Source organism: Paramacrobiotus metropolitanus, unplaced genomic scaffold (genome assembly GCF_019649055.1).
Source record: "Paramacrobiotus metropolitanus isolate TYO unplaced genomic scaffold, Prichtersi_v1.0 Parri_scaffold0000065, whole genome shotgun sequence".
Taxonomy (NCBI): Eukaryota; Metazoa; Tardigrada; class Eutardigrada; order Parachela; family Macrobiotidae; genus Paramacrobiotus; species Paramacrobiotus metropolitanus.
The window spans coordinates 709678-724936 of record NW_026570285.1 but is presented as its reverse complement, the minus strand read 5'-3'; the positions used below and the strand labels follow the sequence as shown (position 1 = coordinate 724936).

The following is a 15259-nucleotide window of genomic DNA, read 5'->3' as shown; positions in this document are numbered from 1 at the left end:
GGAGAAAAACGTACCTGCACAGATTGGCGCCGTCGAGGAGCAGCCAGCCGCCGTCGCGGATGGCCCGCACCACCACACTGTCGCGCCATTCGAAGCGCCCGGCGGAGGCGGCCGACGCCTGGCTGACCTGCTGGAAGCCGCCCAGTAATTCCGTGGCGTCCAGGGCGCTGTTCAGATACATCGTCTCCAATCGCTGTCCACATAACGCCGCCAGCAAATGCACCGCCGCCGCTTTGCCTACACCCGCTCCGCCCACCTGCAAATAATGTCAGGCATTCTGCCGCAAATTCTGGGAATTTTTTACGATTTTCAAAAGCATTATTTTAGTTTAATTTGTTAATATTTTTAAATAATTCATTTAACGTTATTTTTCAATGCTGGATATCTGTTACTATTTTTAAATCATTGATTTCCAATTGTTCAAATTGAAATTTATTGCTAACTTATCTGAAATTTATTAATCTGTTTCTTTAACCTTTTTTTACTATTTATAATTATAACTTGAGGTCATGCTTTTACAAAACTCACGAGAAGGGAGACAAAGTTGTGTTTAATGCAGAAAGCCAATTTCTCCAGCAGCGCCGACTGCGACTGCAGCAGCTGCAAATCCAGGACAGAGTCCGCGATGGTAAACGTTTTCCGGTCCAACGACACGACGCCCAGATGGAGGGATGATTCCGTGATCTCGCAGCGCAGAAACTGCCGCGCCGGCACCGACCCGCTGGTTACGGATATTCCCAGAATCTCTTCCGCCAGTTGCCATATCTGCGCAAATCATATAGGTACGTATGTAATACATCATTTAATTATTATTATTTAACAGAAACACTATTTATTATTATTTACAGCATTTTAGCGCCAACCTTATCAGCTTTTTTTTAGTAATTTGAATTTCGAATTCAAGAAATTACCCATCATGTTTTTTTTTACAAATCCGCTCATTAATCAGTTTAAAATTAAATGTTTGAAATTGATTTGAACTGATTAGTGATTATATAAAATGAAAATTTTCGATTTCTAAAATAACTGTAATTTATTTAAAAATAAATTACTTAAATTTATTAATAAATCTTAAAACATATTCAAAATTAATATAAGAGTACCAGTTGTCGATCCTGCGTGGTGCGGAATCGAGCGGCATACAGCAAATCCACCAGCGCCGCCTGATAATTCCCACCATCATCCTTTTCCTCTCGCTCCAACAACAAATCACACCAGCGCATGACATCGCGCAGATTAAACTCCCACGGCCGCCCCTCCACCCCCAACCGCCCCGCCCCCACCGCCGCCTCCACCGCCGCATTAAACCCCAACATCCGCTCCACCGTGACCTTTTCCACGGCCGGATACATCCGACAACAAATCTCCAACAAATCCCCGTCGCTCAACGCCTCCATCAGCACCTGCGTGAAGCGATTCAAGAAGGACTGCGGGAGGCCCTTGCGGCCGGCGCCCTGGGCCAGGGGTTCTGGCAGGCGAAGATGCGGGTGGTGGTCGTGTCGACGGTGAAGGTGCGGTTCAGTTCGGGGATGAAGACGGTCCCGCGGTGGTCCAGACAGGCGTTGAGACCCTCCAGGACGGACTGGGAGGCCAGGTTGAGTTCGTCTAGAAGGATCCAGCTGCCGCGTTTGAGGCCCTGGAGGAAGGGGCCGTCGCGCCACGCGAATAAGCCCTCGCTGGCGTCGGAGCAGACCGGCATGTCGGCGCCGAATAACTCCGATATATCCTGTCCCAAAAATCAATTTTTATTTATTTAAGCAATTTTTAATTCATTTAATTGGGCGTAATTTACGTATTGCAATTTTAGACTTCCGAATATACACAATATACACAGAGAATTAACTGCAGGATATTCAATTCCTATCAATTATACACCTCGCGGAGAATTAATTACAATTAATTCGGATAATAATATGACATTTATTATATTTTATTTATGAATTTTTATCAGTTTGTTTCAATTTAAATTGGATTAAAATAGAAAAATGTGGCGGGCTTACGGTCTGCTCGGACAAATTAATCCGGACGACGTCGTAGCCGCAGGCGCGCGCCAAGGCGGTGACGATGCTGGTCTTGCCGATGCCGGGCGATCCCTCCAATAGGACGCCCTTCGTCACAGCCATCCCGCGAATAATCCGCAATAAATTCTTCTTCACGCTGTCCGCCTCGAAACTGTAACTGACCGGCACAGCGCGCACCGCATTCTATGAAATAAAACCGGTCTCTTTATAAATTTACCACCGCATACATTTTTATATGTATTTTCTTTATTTCGATATAAAGTTCATTTAAATTATTTTGTTAGAATTTATTTTTATTTCAGCGAAGCTTTTTCCGGTGTTTTATTTTTTATGAGGTTATTTGAGTTATTTTTGATTTTAGTTTTCTTTAAAAATTATACACGTACCGGGTTCTTTTTGACGACGAACGGCGCAACGCCAAAATACTCGTCTTTATCGACGAGTAATTCCCCAGATAAATCCAACGGAAGCGCGATTTCCAGTCCAGCAAAATACAGAGCGAAGAGATCAGTGTGGAATTGCGCGCCAATAAACTGCGCAATACTTTCGCTATCCATTCCACTATGTAGACTGTGGAAGACGGTGAGACATCCGTGATAATACGCCAGATGCGGCTGCCCGCTCAAGGACCGGCACAAACCCTCCGACGGGGCGGACACGAAAGAATTCATGAATTTTATCAGGCTCATCACGTCGCGCGTGCTCACCAACAACCTAAGAAATTTCATTAAATAACTAATTATTTGGTTAGTTTATTAACATTTATTCAATTTATTTCAGACGCTGCACGTTTCACGCTTTAAATTACATCATTTTCAAAATCAAACCGGGCTTCCAGTATTCAATACGACTTGAACGAAAAAATTTTACTTTTTGGAAATTATACAAATAATTTTAGATGGAGAAATTGAATACGCTAAAAAATTGCCGATTTAATAAAATATAGTGAAAATTAATCACTGCTGAAAATCATGATACATCATTAATCATAAATATCAAATTCATTTGATTTGTTGTTTTATAACAATATTATTCGAAAACAGAGTTTGAAAATTCCCTTTTTGATTTTCAAATTTTTAACTGCAAATCAGCAACTATTAATGTTAAATTAACTTGATTTCGGGGAAGAAATACATATTCAGGACATTAGCACTAACCTGTTATTTTGCTGCACCATCCACTCGATAAATTCACAAATCGCCGTAATAAAAACCCCGCGCAATGTTCCCGCACCCGGCCACAAATTCTGCTCCATGACCAGTCGCAAATCATCCGGAACGTTCAAATTCCGACACCAGATCTCGGTGAACCGATTCCGCAGCGCCGGCGACAGTTCCTTCTTCCCGAAATCCCCGCCGGGGTTCATGGTGGCCACCAGGCGGAACCCTTCCACCGCGCGCACCTCGCTGACATCCAGCCGCCCGCCCGCGGCGGCGGCGGCGCCCTTCTCCGTCAACACCAGGCTCCGCTCCGGCTCCAGGACCGAATTGAGACGCTCCAGAACCGCGTCGTCGGCCAGGGAGATCTCGTCCAAGAGGAACACGGCGCCCTGTGTCATGGCGGCCACCAACGGGCCGTCGTTCCACTCGAAGAGTTTCCCGGAGGCGGCGGGATGGCGGGCGGGACGGAGACCGCCCAGGAAGTCGGCGGTCTCCGTGTTCATGTGGCAGTTGACGGAAAGGAGCTGTAGTCGCTGAAGTTCCGCGTATAACTGGCAAACCGTGGTTTTTCCGCAGCTAATTAACCGGGAATAATAAATTTCGTAACGAAGAAATGTATATAAAAATTAACTAAATTATTTTCGTCGGTTTGCTTATTTATTTTTTAGTTTATTTCCGCGTATAACTGGCACACGGTGGTTTTTCCGCAGCTAAATAACCGGGAATAAATAAATTTAATAAACGAAAAAATGTATATAAAAAAATAAAAAATAATTTTCGGCGGTTTGCCTATTTAATTTTAATTTTGCTTTCTAATTTGCTAATTTTTTTTAATTTTTTCGTCTGCCGAGGTGTTTGCTTATTCATTCTTAGAACACAAAGAAGCAGAATAAAAATTATAAAAATAAATTACCATACGAAAAATTAAACAGATGAAAATGCGAACAAATTTGGAAAAACGTAACAAAAATCTAAATAAAAGAAATATTTTTTAAAAACAATTTTCTGATTTTGTTCGTCCACAGATATGGTTGATTGTTTACTTTTTAAAACACAGAGAAGCTGAATAAATATTATACAACTAAATAACTTTTTGAAACATTAAAACGGGAATAAATTTGGAAAACTGCAAACAAAAATCCAAAAATAAAGAAATATTTTTTAAAAAACATTTCTGGTTTTTTTCTTCTACAGATACGCTTGCTTATTTATTTCTTATACACAAAGAGCTTGAGTAAATATTTTAAAAGTAAATAACTATATGAAACAATAAACGGGTAAAAATGGGAATACACCTGGAAAAACGCAAACAGAAATCTAAAATTAAAGGAATATTTTTCTAAAAAATTACGTATATAAAACAGTAATTTGTGGACGAACCCGGTGTCGCCGACGAGCAGGACCGCCTCGCCGTACTGCAGCGCCGTGCCGGCCAGCACCACCAAGCGCTGCCAGTTGGACGTCCACACCAAATGCCGCAATTCCTCCGAATGGGAATTTTTAAAGTTTTGCGCGACCGCTTGACTGGTGATGGAACTGGGCTGGTGATCAAATGAGCCGAATAACTGCTCCAAATTAATGCCGACTTTAAATTCCTTCTCCACGACACTCTTCACCACGTCCGCTTCATCGCTGCGCCGCACCCGCCCCGCCAGTAACAAAAAACCTAAAATTGGAAGGTCACTGAATTAAATTCTAAAAAAATTACCAAAACAGAAAAACTAAAGAAAAATGCTTTTTAAAAATACTTAATGAATAATTTCATTAATTCAATGAAATTAAATTATACAGCAATGTTGCTGAAAAAAGAGAACCAATAATTTAAGAAAATGGAAAAATAATTTTAAAAAATCATAATCAATAGTCCAGTTAATTAGGTTAAAATAAACCGTGCTCACCGTGTTCAGCCAGATGTTGCGACCAATCGTAGAATTTATTTTCCGTGGGAGCCGTCGCGGTGCGGTAGCGTTCTGCCCAGCGGAAAAGATCGCGCAGTGTAATAAAGCCCTGCTTTCCCGCGAAAATTCCACTGTTCTTCCGCAACGCCTAAACACAACACAGTGCAAAGAATTATTTAATTAATGCAAAATAAAAATTATAATTTTGCAAAAACATTAAAGCCAGTAATTATTATTTAAAACAAATTTAAACTAAATCCAATTAAATTCTGCATAGATCTAAAATAAATCCAAGTATTATTTAGGATAAATTTAAAATAAATCCAATTAAATTTGGAATAAATTTAAAATAAGTCCACGTATTTATTTGGGACAAATTAAATATAAATCAGTTTACCTGTAGGTCGACCATTACGGAAATCATCTTCTTGGCATAGGCTTCCGGCAGATCGCAGCGCTGCTGCAGGATCTTCTCCAGTTCTTCACGCGGAATTTCGTCAAAATGCATCTCGATGAAGCGGTTACGGAAGGCACGCGACAGCGCCTACACAGCAAATTTTTAAAATTCACCGAGAATTTTTTTCCGGCTAAAAAGACTCACTTTGCGACCACCGTAATAGCCGGGCGGATTCTGCGTGGCAAACAGCATAAAGTGCGGATGCGCGCGGATTATTTGCTGCGTCTCCGTGATGAACAGCTCACGATTGGCATCCAACAACTGCAATAACAGAAAAATATTCCATATTATTTTAACTTAATTTAATATTACTTTTAATATCCATTGTAATTTTAAAATTTAAATTAATTCCAATTTATTTTATTAATAATTTTTATTTTCATTAATTTTTTTCAGTTTTAATTCATTATTAATTTTAAATTTTAAACCGAAATTCGTACATAATTTTTCTGGATGATTTACCCGATTTAGTGCTTCGAGAACGTCGGACGGCGCCAGATTCAATTCATCCAAAATAATCCAGTAGCCTTTCCGCACGGCGTCCACCAGAATTCCTAATTACAGGACAATTACTTTTCTGCACGGCGCAGTAAGTGGTTAAAATGCCGACCTTCGCAGAAGACCAGTTTGCCGTCCTCGTTGGGCTGGTAGGAGCCGAGGTAGTCCTGCAGGTCGGTGTGCTCGTGGTTGTTGAGGCGCACGCAGCGGTTGCCGGTGGCCCGCGCCAGCCACGTGATCAGGCTCGTCTTCCCGATGGACGTCTCGCCTTGCAGCAGCACCGGCACTTGTCTAAACACATACACCAGCGCGTAATTAAATTTTATAAAAATTAATAGACAATTAAAACGAAATTCCACCGTTAATTCAAAAATTCACCCCATTAAATTACAATTAAAATTATACGCTTAATTTAAAATATCACCCAAATTAAATTACAAGTAAAAGTAACTTCCACGGTTAATTTATGTATTACTCAAATTAATTTGCGATAAAATTCTAGAATCCAAATTAAAATACTGACAATAAAATTATACGGCTGAACTTCATCAATTAAATCAGAATTAAAATACAGGGTAAAATCCACACATTAAATTATAAATACGCAGATTAACACGGGTTAATTACTTCAAATTACTTACCAAAAAAATTAAATTTAATTCTACAAAAATTGAAAAACAAATCCGGGAACTCACCCAGCGGAGACGGCGCGCGCCACTTCCGTCAGATTGCTCTTGACGGTCTCGGTGAGGATGTATTGCTTATCCAGCTCGGGCTTCAGCTGGCCGCACGCAATCCAGTATCCCTCGATCTGCTCATAGCGGCCCGCCGTGGGGCGGGGCGCGCGCAGCGATAAATCCGGGTGTTTCAATCCCGCTTCACCGAACAAATGCTCGGCGATGGTTTTCTTCATTAGGCTCTGCGATTCGCGGCTCAACTGCGTCAGGTAACTCAGACAAAATCCCTGCCAAAACCACGGCAATTAATTTCGGCATTAATTAAAACGAATTTAATTCAAACAACTTACTTCATATAACGATCGAACCACTTTTCCCATCGGATTCTTCACGGCGAACTTCAGGGCTTGCGTAAACGTTCGCAGACTGCAATGGAAAAATCACTGCAATTTTGTGTAAATTTTCCAGCCATTAAAAATGTTTTCACGCTAATTTTCCCCTGCATTATTAGACAGTTTTTCAACGATCAATATTACTTCTGTTCCAATTTTTCTGTAATCATTAGAAATTTTTCCAGTAATTAATATTATTTTTACCATAATTTTCTCCACTTGTTTCCAGCAGCTAATATTATTTTCATTCTAATTTTCTCCAATTATCAGATAATTTCCCAGCAATAAATACTATTTTTATTTTAATTTTCTCCAATTATCAGATAATTTCCCAGCAATAAATACTATTTTTATTTTAGTTTTCTCCAATTATTACCAGCAGAAGTTATTATTATTTCTATTCCAATTTTCTCCAATAATCAGATAATTCTGCCGCAATTATTATTGTTTTCATTGTGATTTTTCTCCGGTTAATTACTAAATAATTTGCCCAACCTGTAGTGGGGTTTGTGGCTGACGCCGTCGACCATCTTGGTTTCGGCCAGCGTCTTCAGGATAAAAAACAGCTCCACCACCTTCTCCAGCAGCTCAACGTTCAACGCCAACGGCTGCAGATACGCCACGACGATCTGCCGGACTTCCCCGCGATCCGACAGATCGCCGCAGTAAATCTCCGTGAAGCGACTGCGGACGGCCGCCGGCAGATCGCGCTTCCCCAGATCCGTGGCCGGGTTCATGCAGGCAAACAGGCGGAAGTCGGGATGCCGAGGGATGGGCGTGTCATCCCTAAAAAAATTAACAGAAAAATAATGGAAAATAAAATAAAATTAAAATAAATGAAATTATACAACAGAAGAAAAACAGAAAAATAACAGCACTGCAAACATTTTGTTAAAAAATAAAACTAATTTTAAATATTTAAAGTATGTAGATGAAACCGTAAGACAAAATAAAGAATAAAATATATTAAGAATAAATCACGGTAAAATTGGATAAAAATGCAAAGAATAAATTAAAATAAACCAATAACCGAATTAAATGAATGAAATTATTTGCCTAAATAATATTAATTAAAATAAAATCGGCACACAAATAAAAATGGCAATGACGAATAAAATTAGAGAAAAAGCGCAGTACCCGCGATCCGTGAGGAGGAAAGACGTCTGCGTGTTGTCGATAAAATGGCTGAGACTGGCCAGCAGTTCCGGCGTGGCCAGGTTGATTTCATCCAGCAGCACCCAGTCGCCGCTGCGGTAACTCGTCACCAGCGTTCCCTGCATAAACCACTTAATCAGAATTTCCAACCAAATTTTTACTGCAAATATTTTTAATTTTATTGTAATTATTTTCACTTTTATTGTGGTTGTTTTTTAATTTTCGTTGTAATTATTTTCAGTTTTATTATAATTATTTTAAATTGTTATTGCAGTTGTGGTCTATAATAAACAGTGTTATAAATACCGCAGAATTAGTGTACCTCTAAGAATGTAAAGAGGAGACTCTTCTTCGCCACGGCCAACTGCCGTTCCACAATGGACAATTTGTCAGCAAAATCCTCCATAAACCAACCAGCTTGTCATCGGTGTTCTTCCGTTTGAAAAAACTACTGACGATATGCCGCATCGCTGTGGCCAGCAAAGTCCAGTCCTTCTGTAGGAAAGCTTTCTACAAAATTTGAAACAAAATAAAAAAAATCGACAAGCAGCAGTTGATCAAATCAGAAACGTGACGCTCCCGCGCGACTGCTGAAAATGGACGGTCATGCAAAAAAAATCAAGATACCGGTTGTAAGACACACTGAAGAATATTTTTTAAATTAAAATACAAAAAAAGTATAATTAACTACAATTTTGTTTGAAAATATATTTTTCAACTTATTTTAAATTATTCTACAAATCAAAAATATCCGTGTAAACTGATTCCCGGTCTGTACCTGGGCTCTCTCGATGAAAACCGCGTTCTGCTGGAGGGAAAACGTTCGCGTGAAGAGATCCAAAAATACGGCATGCAGCTCGGCAAAGACACGCCCCATTTCCATGGGTTTGTACCCGCCCAGGAGATCCGTCAGTTCCGCCTGCTGGCTCAAATTAATCACGTGCAACTTCCGGCCTACATTAACCAAAACCAGCGCTCAGACATCGAAAATTTAAAAAAACGAAAATTTAAAAGTTAGAATTCGAAAAAAAAATAAAAACAGCTTCTACTACTTAAAAATATTCTGGAAAGCAGCCGCAATTTTTAAAAATATCATGAAAAATGGAAAAAGAAATTCTTCGTTGAATTTACAAATATTCTGGAAAATAAGAGTGATTTTGCAGAATATCCAGAAAACATAATTGGACATTTTCACGGGCTTACCGAGCTTTTCCGCGAGATACTGCACGCAGGTGGTCTTGCCGGTCCCCCGTCTCCCCGACCAGCAGCATGGCCTCGTTGTGCGCCACACCCATGCACAAACTCTCCAGCAAACGGCACGCCGACGGATGCAGCGAGAAGACCGGTCGACTATGGAGAAACACTGTTTCCGCGCTCGACTGTTCCTCATTTAAAGCAGCCTTCGCAAGAGAAACTCGTCCGACACGAAAATCAACTGCGCTGCTGTCAACCACCACCGGCTGCCGCTTGCCGAGATTGTAGTCCACCTGCTCATAAAAAAATAAGAAAACAACATTTAAAAAACCAAAAATAAATATTGGAAAAAAATGTAAAAGGTTGAAAATGGAAAAAATATTTTTAAAGATACATAATACCAAAAAATGAAATATTAGCGTAGAATAAAAATTGTCGCGGTGCTGCCAACGTACATCACTGGTCGGTAATCCCAGAAAGACACCCAACTGCCGCGCCAAGGCCAGACGCGCCTCTTTTCCCGGAATAAAGGCCACGAAACAATCACAGACGTCCTGCAGAAGAATTTCCGCTTCGGCGCGGGAATTGGACGATAAATAGGAGGAGATTCGTCGACAGGATTTCAAGAAATCTCTACAAATCAATTTGACCGATAAAACTATCCTGCATCGCTCAAAAAGATAGAAAACTGTAATATTATTTGGACAAAAAATGACAACAGAAACTTAACTGCTTAAAAATACAGTATCGTGCATAAAAAAAGAATAAAAAAATACAAAAAAAGTTAACACTGAAATTTAGACAAAATAAATTAATACAAATAAAAATAGGCTGTCAAAAATGCATAAATAAATTTTACTGGCAAGTAATAAAATTAAAAAAGTAACTCTTCATATGACGGCAGCGCTAAAGAAATCAGTATAAAGATCATAAGAAAATAAACAGAAAAAAAGCAATGCTGAAAACAATTTACAAACTTTAATTTTTACTGATATGAAATAATCCTAACTAATAAATATTTCCGACCTGAGCGAGATCAGGCGATGAGCAACACAGCGGCGCGCATCCATATCAGCGATTTCCGCGGCATTCGTCACCGTGCTGAAGATGCGCAGCAGTTCCGGGAGAAACGTCTGCATGGACGGCGACGGAAACAACCGGCGACTGATCTAAAATCAGAGAAAATTATTTTCCAAAAAATACACCATATCAAAAATAATAACCACCATTAAAATTCCATCGGAGGGAAGCTTCTCCAAATAAATCCGCTTGAAATGGCTGAACAAGGTCGGATCGACGTGTGACTGCTGGATGGACGGATCGTGCGTCCTGCGACCAGCAAAAAAAATCAACAATAAAAATCAACCACATAAAATCAGTAAAAAAATAGAAAATACCGTAAAGTGGCGAATATTCGAAATCCATCGCCTGCTTGTATCGTGGAACCGATCTCCGGGATATTCAGGGTGCCGGTCTGGATGAGCGGCAGTAAGACCGAGACGACGTCCATCGGCGCGCTGTCCAAATCGTCGAGAATCACCCAGCACGAATTCATTACAACCTACGCATCCACAACACGAAACCTCACTTTTCTCGTATAACACTGTCCGCAATACAAAAATGGAAATGAATTCAAAAATAACAACCGGTAAACGCGATTGACAAAGAAATAATGGTAATAAAAATAAATGGTTAAATAGACCGCAAAAATTATAAAAAATAACAATAAACAAAATATTAAATAACGGTATAAAAATAATTATAATTTAGTAAAAGTTAGGAAAAATAGCAACCAGAAATAACTGCCAACAAAATAAAACAAAATATTCCAAAATAATCAAGTGGTTAAATAAAAATGCACAAAATAAAAACAATTTAAAAAAACAAGCATTTATTCGCAAATTACAAAAAAATAACAACCAGAAAATAATTGACAAGAAAATAATAATAAAATAGAAAATTCCAAAACAGCGGTTGAAAACTTAAATAGACAGCAAATCACTGACCATAAAAAGAAACAAAATTAAAAAAATGTTTAAAAAATTTAACTACGAGGTGGTTGAAAAAACACAAAAACTAACTGACAGCAAAAACCATTCGAAAAATGCACACTGAGCATTCCTTACTCGGGCTAAAATCCCCGGAACCCATTTGAATTCCCCTCCGATCTCCGTGCAATGATAGGAACCCAGCAGCGCCTGCAAGAAACCAACGCGATCAGACGCGATTCCCTGTTTCTCGAAATGCGCGTGTACTGACGCGGCCATCGGCGTCCTTGCACAGCTGGATCGTCACCACATCCCTGCTTAGTCTGCGGCCGTGGCGGACGGCCAGGTGGTGCAGGAGCGCGGATTTGCCGCCGCCCGTCGGTCCGCAGAGGAGCACGGGTTTCCCGTGCTGGATGAAGAGCTCGGCGCTGGCGATCGGCTCGGCGTAACTGGACGGCACAATGTAGCTGGAGCAGGCCTGCAGAATAAAATGGATTGGCAGGCGCCTGATTTGTTCCTAAAAAGGAATTTACGCTCAAAGTCATACGACTTACATCTGGCGAACTGTCAGTGTCAGCTGCTGCTTCGACAGCTTCCATGGCTGCGAAACACGCCACTTCAGGCGACAGCGACTAGCACTCAATCCAACAACAAACCGGAGAAGTACCCTCGCATGAGTTCAACGGGGAATCGCGGCGTCAGTACTGGGCACCATTGGATGGAGTGGATAAGCTTACAGATATCGATAAGAATTAAGATTACTTATAATACTTACAGATAGTGTATCGATAAGATATCATACAGATACAGATATTCCGGGCTTTGCGTTGCTACTTGTATGCTACACAACTAAGGACCCATCAATACAAGTTACGCCATGGCCGAACCCACAATGCGGCGATTCGCTGCCGCGCAAATTAGATATGTGCTTGTGTGAGGGCGGTGCCAAAAATGCATACTCGTAAGAGCCTTACGCGTATGTATGTAACTCCACCCCCTAGCATGCATACGAGGATGCACGCAGTCAAACCGACAGTAAATTTTTTCAGCGAGACCAACCGACAACCACGCACACAAACAGATTATTTCTTCACATAACAGCCACCCCGCGAAAGGGAGCTATCGTTTGCACTGTATGCGTGATACAGGTGACAGTCACCCGTGGATGGTTGGTAGTCGCTTGAACTATATGCACGGTTGTCGGTTGGTCTCGCTGAAAAAATTTACTGTCGGTTTGACTGCGTGCATCCTCGTACATACACGAAACTGATCGAACTGCCAGTGTATCTCGAAATTTCAAACGCTCGTCTTTCCTTTACTTCTCAACAAAACTTCCCAATCGATATATCAAAAGATAGAGAATTAATTTTCAAACTTTTTGGTATGTAGCAAGTGGAAATGTATGGCAAATCAAGCAAATTATAACTGTTTTCGTTTCTCATAGACTTAGCACAGGATGCAAGCAACGCCTCCTCGCACGCTCGCACGGGCCTATGCTTTGTTTACGAGAAACCAAAACAGCCATAACTTTCTTGATTTGCCATAGATTTCCACTTGCTATATACCGAAAAGTTTGAAAATTAATTCTCTATCTTTTGATATATCGATTGGGACGTTCTGCTGAGAGGCAAACGAAAGAAAAGTGCTGCAAGTTTTGGGGATTGACTGGCAGTCAGGTCGGCTACTTGTATGTTTATGAGCGAGCTGGTCACAGCATCACGCGTGCCGCACGCCAGCTCGTTTTAAGCCATACGCACAAACCAATTTCGACGGCCGGAAGTCTTACTTCTATAGATGGGTGCTAACTTATGTTACATACAAGTTGCAACGCAAAGCCCCTATTACCGTAGACAGCATACAGCATACTTACCGATTCTCTGCAATACTTACCAGTTACTTACCACGCCGAGCGCGAGCAATACTGTACTGAGACTGTTACCGGTTACGCATTCCATTCTCACTCGAAAATGTTACGTACCACTGGAAACGGAATCGATGTGTGGAATTCAACTTATCCTATATGAAAGAACTGGCAATGACCGCGGGGCATATAGATGACCGCGGCGCGCTACGCCTACGCACCGCGGTATCCACGAAGGTTGCGTTAACGCATTTACTATTTTGGCTCGGTTACGTTACAACGATTCGTCTTTTCTATAGTTTGTTAATTTAGTTGGTTGCATTCGTTCAGTTAGTTGGATTGGGTTTGGTCCGACGGGTAGATGAACATAGCCGGCCTATTTGGCCTCGATCCACGCTACCCGGAGCCTGGTTTCCAAACTACTGCCGCACTCAAGTGAAGTTGACGCTGACGACCACATCGCACTTTGGAGGCTCTCCTCGAAAGCAGACATCTGCAACGTGCATGGGATACGCCGTACAGTTTAGCCGAGCAGGCAACTTTGTTATACGAGGCAACTGACGCCACTAGGCACTAACAAAGCATGTTTGCTAGCGACTTCAACACCGGAGTCAGGTGTTTGGACACACGCTCTTCCCTCGTCCTCAATTGGAAACTTATTGGACGACGAATCCTTCCGCATCGCCAATGCTATTCGACTTGGCGCACCTGCATCTTCTGAACACCAGTGCAGGTGCGGTGCCGAAGTCAATGCCGATGGCTTTCATGGATTGAGTTGCAAATTCTCTGCTGGAAGACGGGCACGGCACGACTGCATAAACGATATCCTGCGACGCGCTCTGGTCGCGGCAGGCATCCCGGCGCGAAGGAACCTAGAGGTGTGCACTACGAAAACGACACACGCCCAGACGGAAACACTACTTTCCCCTAGACGAGAGGGCTGTGTTTAGCCTGGGATGTAACCTGCGTGGACACCATCGCGCGCTCTTATTTGGATTACAGTGCACACCAGCTTAAAGGCCGGAGCGGCAGCCGACCTGGCAGAAGCTAAAAAAGAGCAAAAATATAGTTTCCTGTCAGGACGATATGAGTTCGCTGCTGTTGGATTCGAAACTTTTGGTAGTTTTGGTTTATCAGCCAAGAAACTGGTTAAAGAAGCCGGGAGAGGGTTGAGTTACAAACAGGCGAGATTCGCAGCCACGAGTTTTTCAAGCAGAACATTTCTTTAGCTATTCAAAGAGGAAACGCCGCTTCTGTTATTGGTACGGTGAAAAGTGTTGTTGTGTTTAAGTGTAACTGAATCTTGATATTGTTATCGCTCTATTGGAAATTAAAGAACAAACTCCTTGGGTTAGGTCATTTAGTTCAATTAGGTTTAGGTTGGGTTCAGTCGGTTTGCTTAAAGGAAAGCACGCGCACGCAGCGTAACGTTACCTTGCAAGAGTAAGCGGCATAACGTTACCACACGAGGGAAGCGAGGAAATAAAAGCACAAGGCAATAAGCGGACTACGTAACCACAGATTATAAGGGGCGTAGCGCAAACAGGCGAGAGTAAGCGGCAAAGCGTAACAACGCGAGAGTAGCGGCGAAACGTGACCACTCAAGAGTAAGCGGCTCAACGCAACCAAAAGAAAGTAACTGCTGTAATGATACCACGCGAGAGTAAGCACGGAAACGAAAGCGCTCGGAAGTAAGCTGCGTAACGAAAGCACGCGAAGCTAAGGAACGTAACGTAACCACGCGAGAGTAAACGGCGTAACAAAAACGCAAAAAAGTAAGCTTCTTGACGATCTTACAAGAGAGTAAGCGGCGTAACGCAATCACAAGAAGGTAACCGGCGCAACGTTGCCACGCGAGAGTAAGCAATGTAACGTAACCACGCGAGAGTAGTCGGCGTAACGTAAGCGCGCGAGCTAACCGTCGCAACGTAAGCACGCGACAGTAGGTGGCGTACCTT

The 15259-nt window shown here is 41.7% G+C and overlaps 1 protein-coding gene across 1 annotated transcript in view; it reads right to left on the bottom strand.

Annotated features, from left to right (window-relative positions):
* Positions 1–12255, bottom strand: part of LOC129594051 (midasin-like) — a 35971-nt gene extending 23716 nt beyond the window's left edge. Inside the window, 29 exon segments of the mRNA XM_055490598.1 lie at positions 15–256; positions 529–765; positions 1104–1462; positions 1465–1726; positions 2001–2204; positions 2408–2735; positions 3179–3757; positions 4562–4847; positions 5080–5227; positions 5477–5623; positions 5681–5797; positions 5999–6090; positions 6147–6325; positions 6730–6998; positions 7062–7137; positions 7599–7889; positions 8241–8377; positions 8581–8660; positions 8663–8768; positions 9037–9212; positions 9462–9507; positions 9509–9745; positions 9908–10085; positions 10479–10621; positions 10679–10781; positions 10850–11013; positions 11579–11650; positions 11712–11918; positions 11995–12255. Coding sequence (XP_055346573.1) covers positions 15–256; positions 529–765; positions 1104–1462; positions 1465–1726; positions 2001–2204; positions 2408–2735; positions 3179–3757; positions 4562–4847; positions 5080–5227; positions 5477–5623; positions 5681–5797; positions 5999–6090; positions 6147–6325; positions 6730–6998; positions 7062–7137; positions 7599–7889; positions 8241–8377; positions 8581–8660; positions 8663–8768; positions 9037–9212; positions 9462–9507; positions 9509–9745; positions 9908–10085; positions 10479–10621; positions 10679–10781; positions 10850–11013; positions 11579–11650; positions 11712–11918; positions 11995–12039 — 5510 coding nt within the window. The 5' untranslated portion in view covers positions 12040–12255.
* Positions 12256–15259: the final 3004 nt, after the last annotated feature.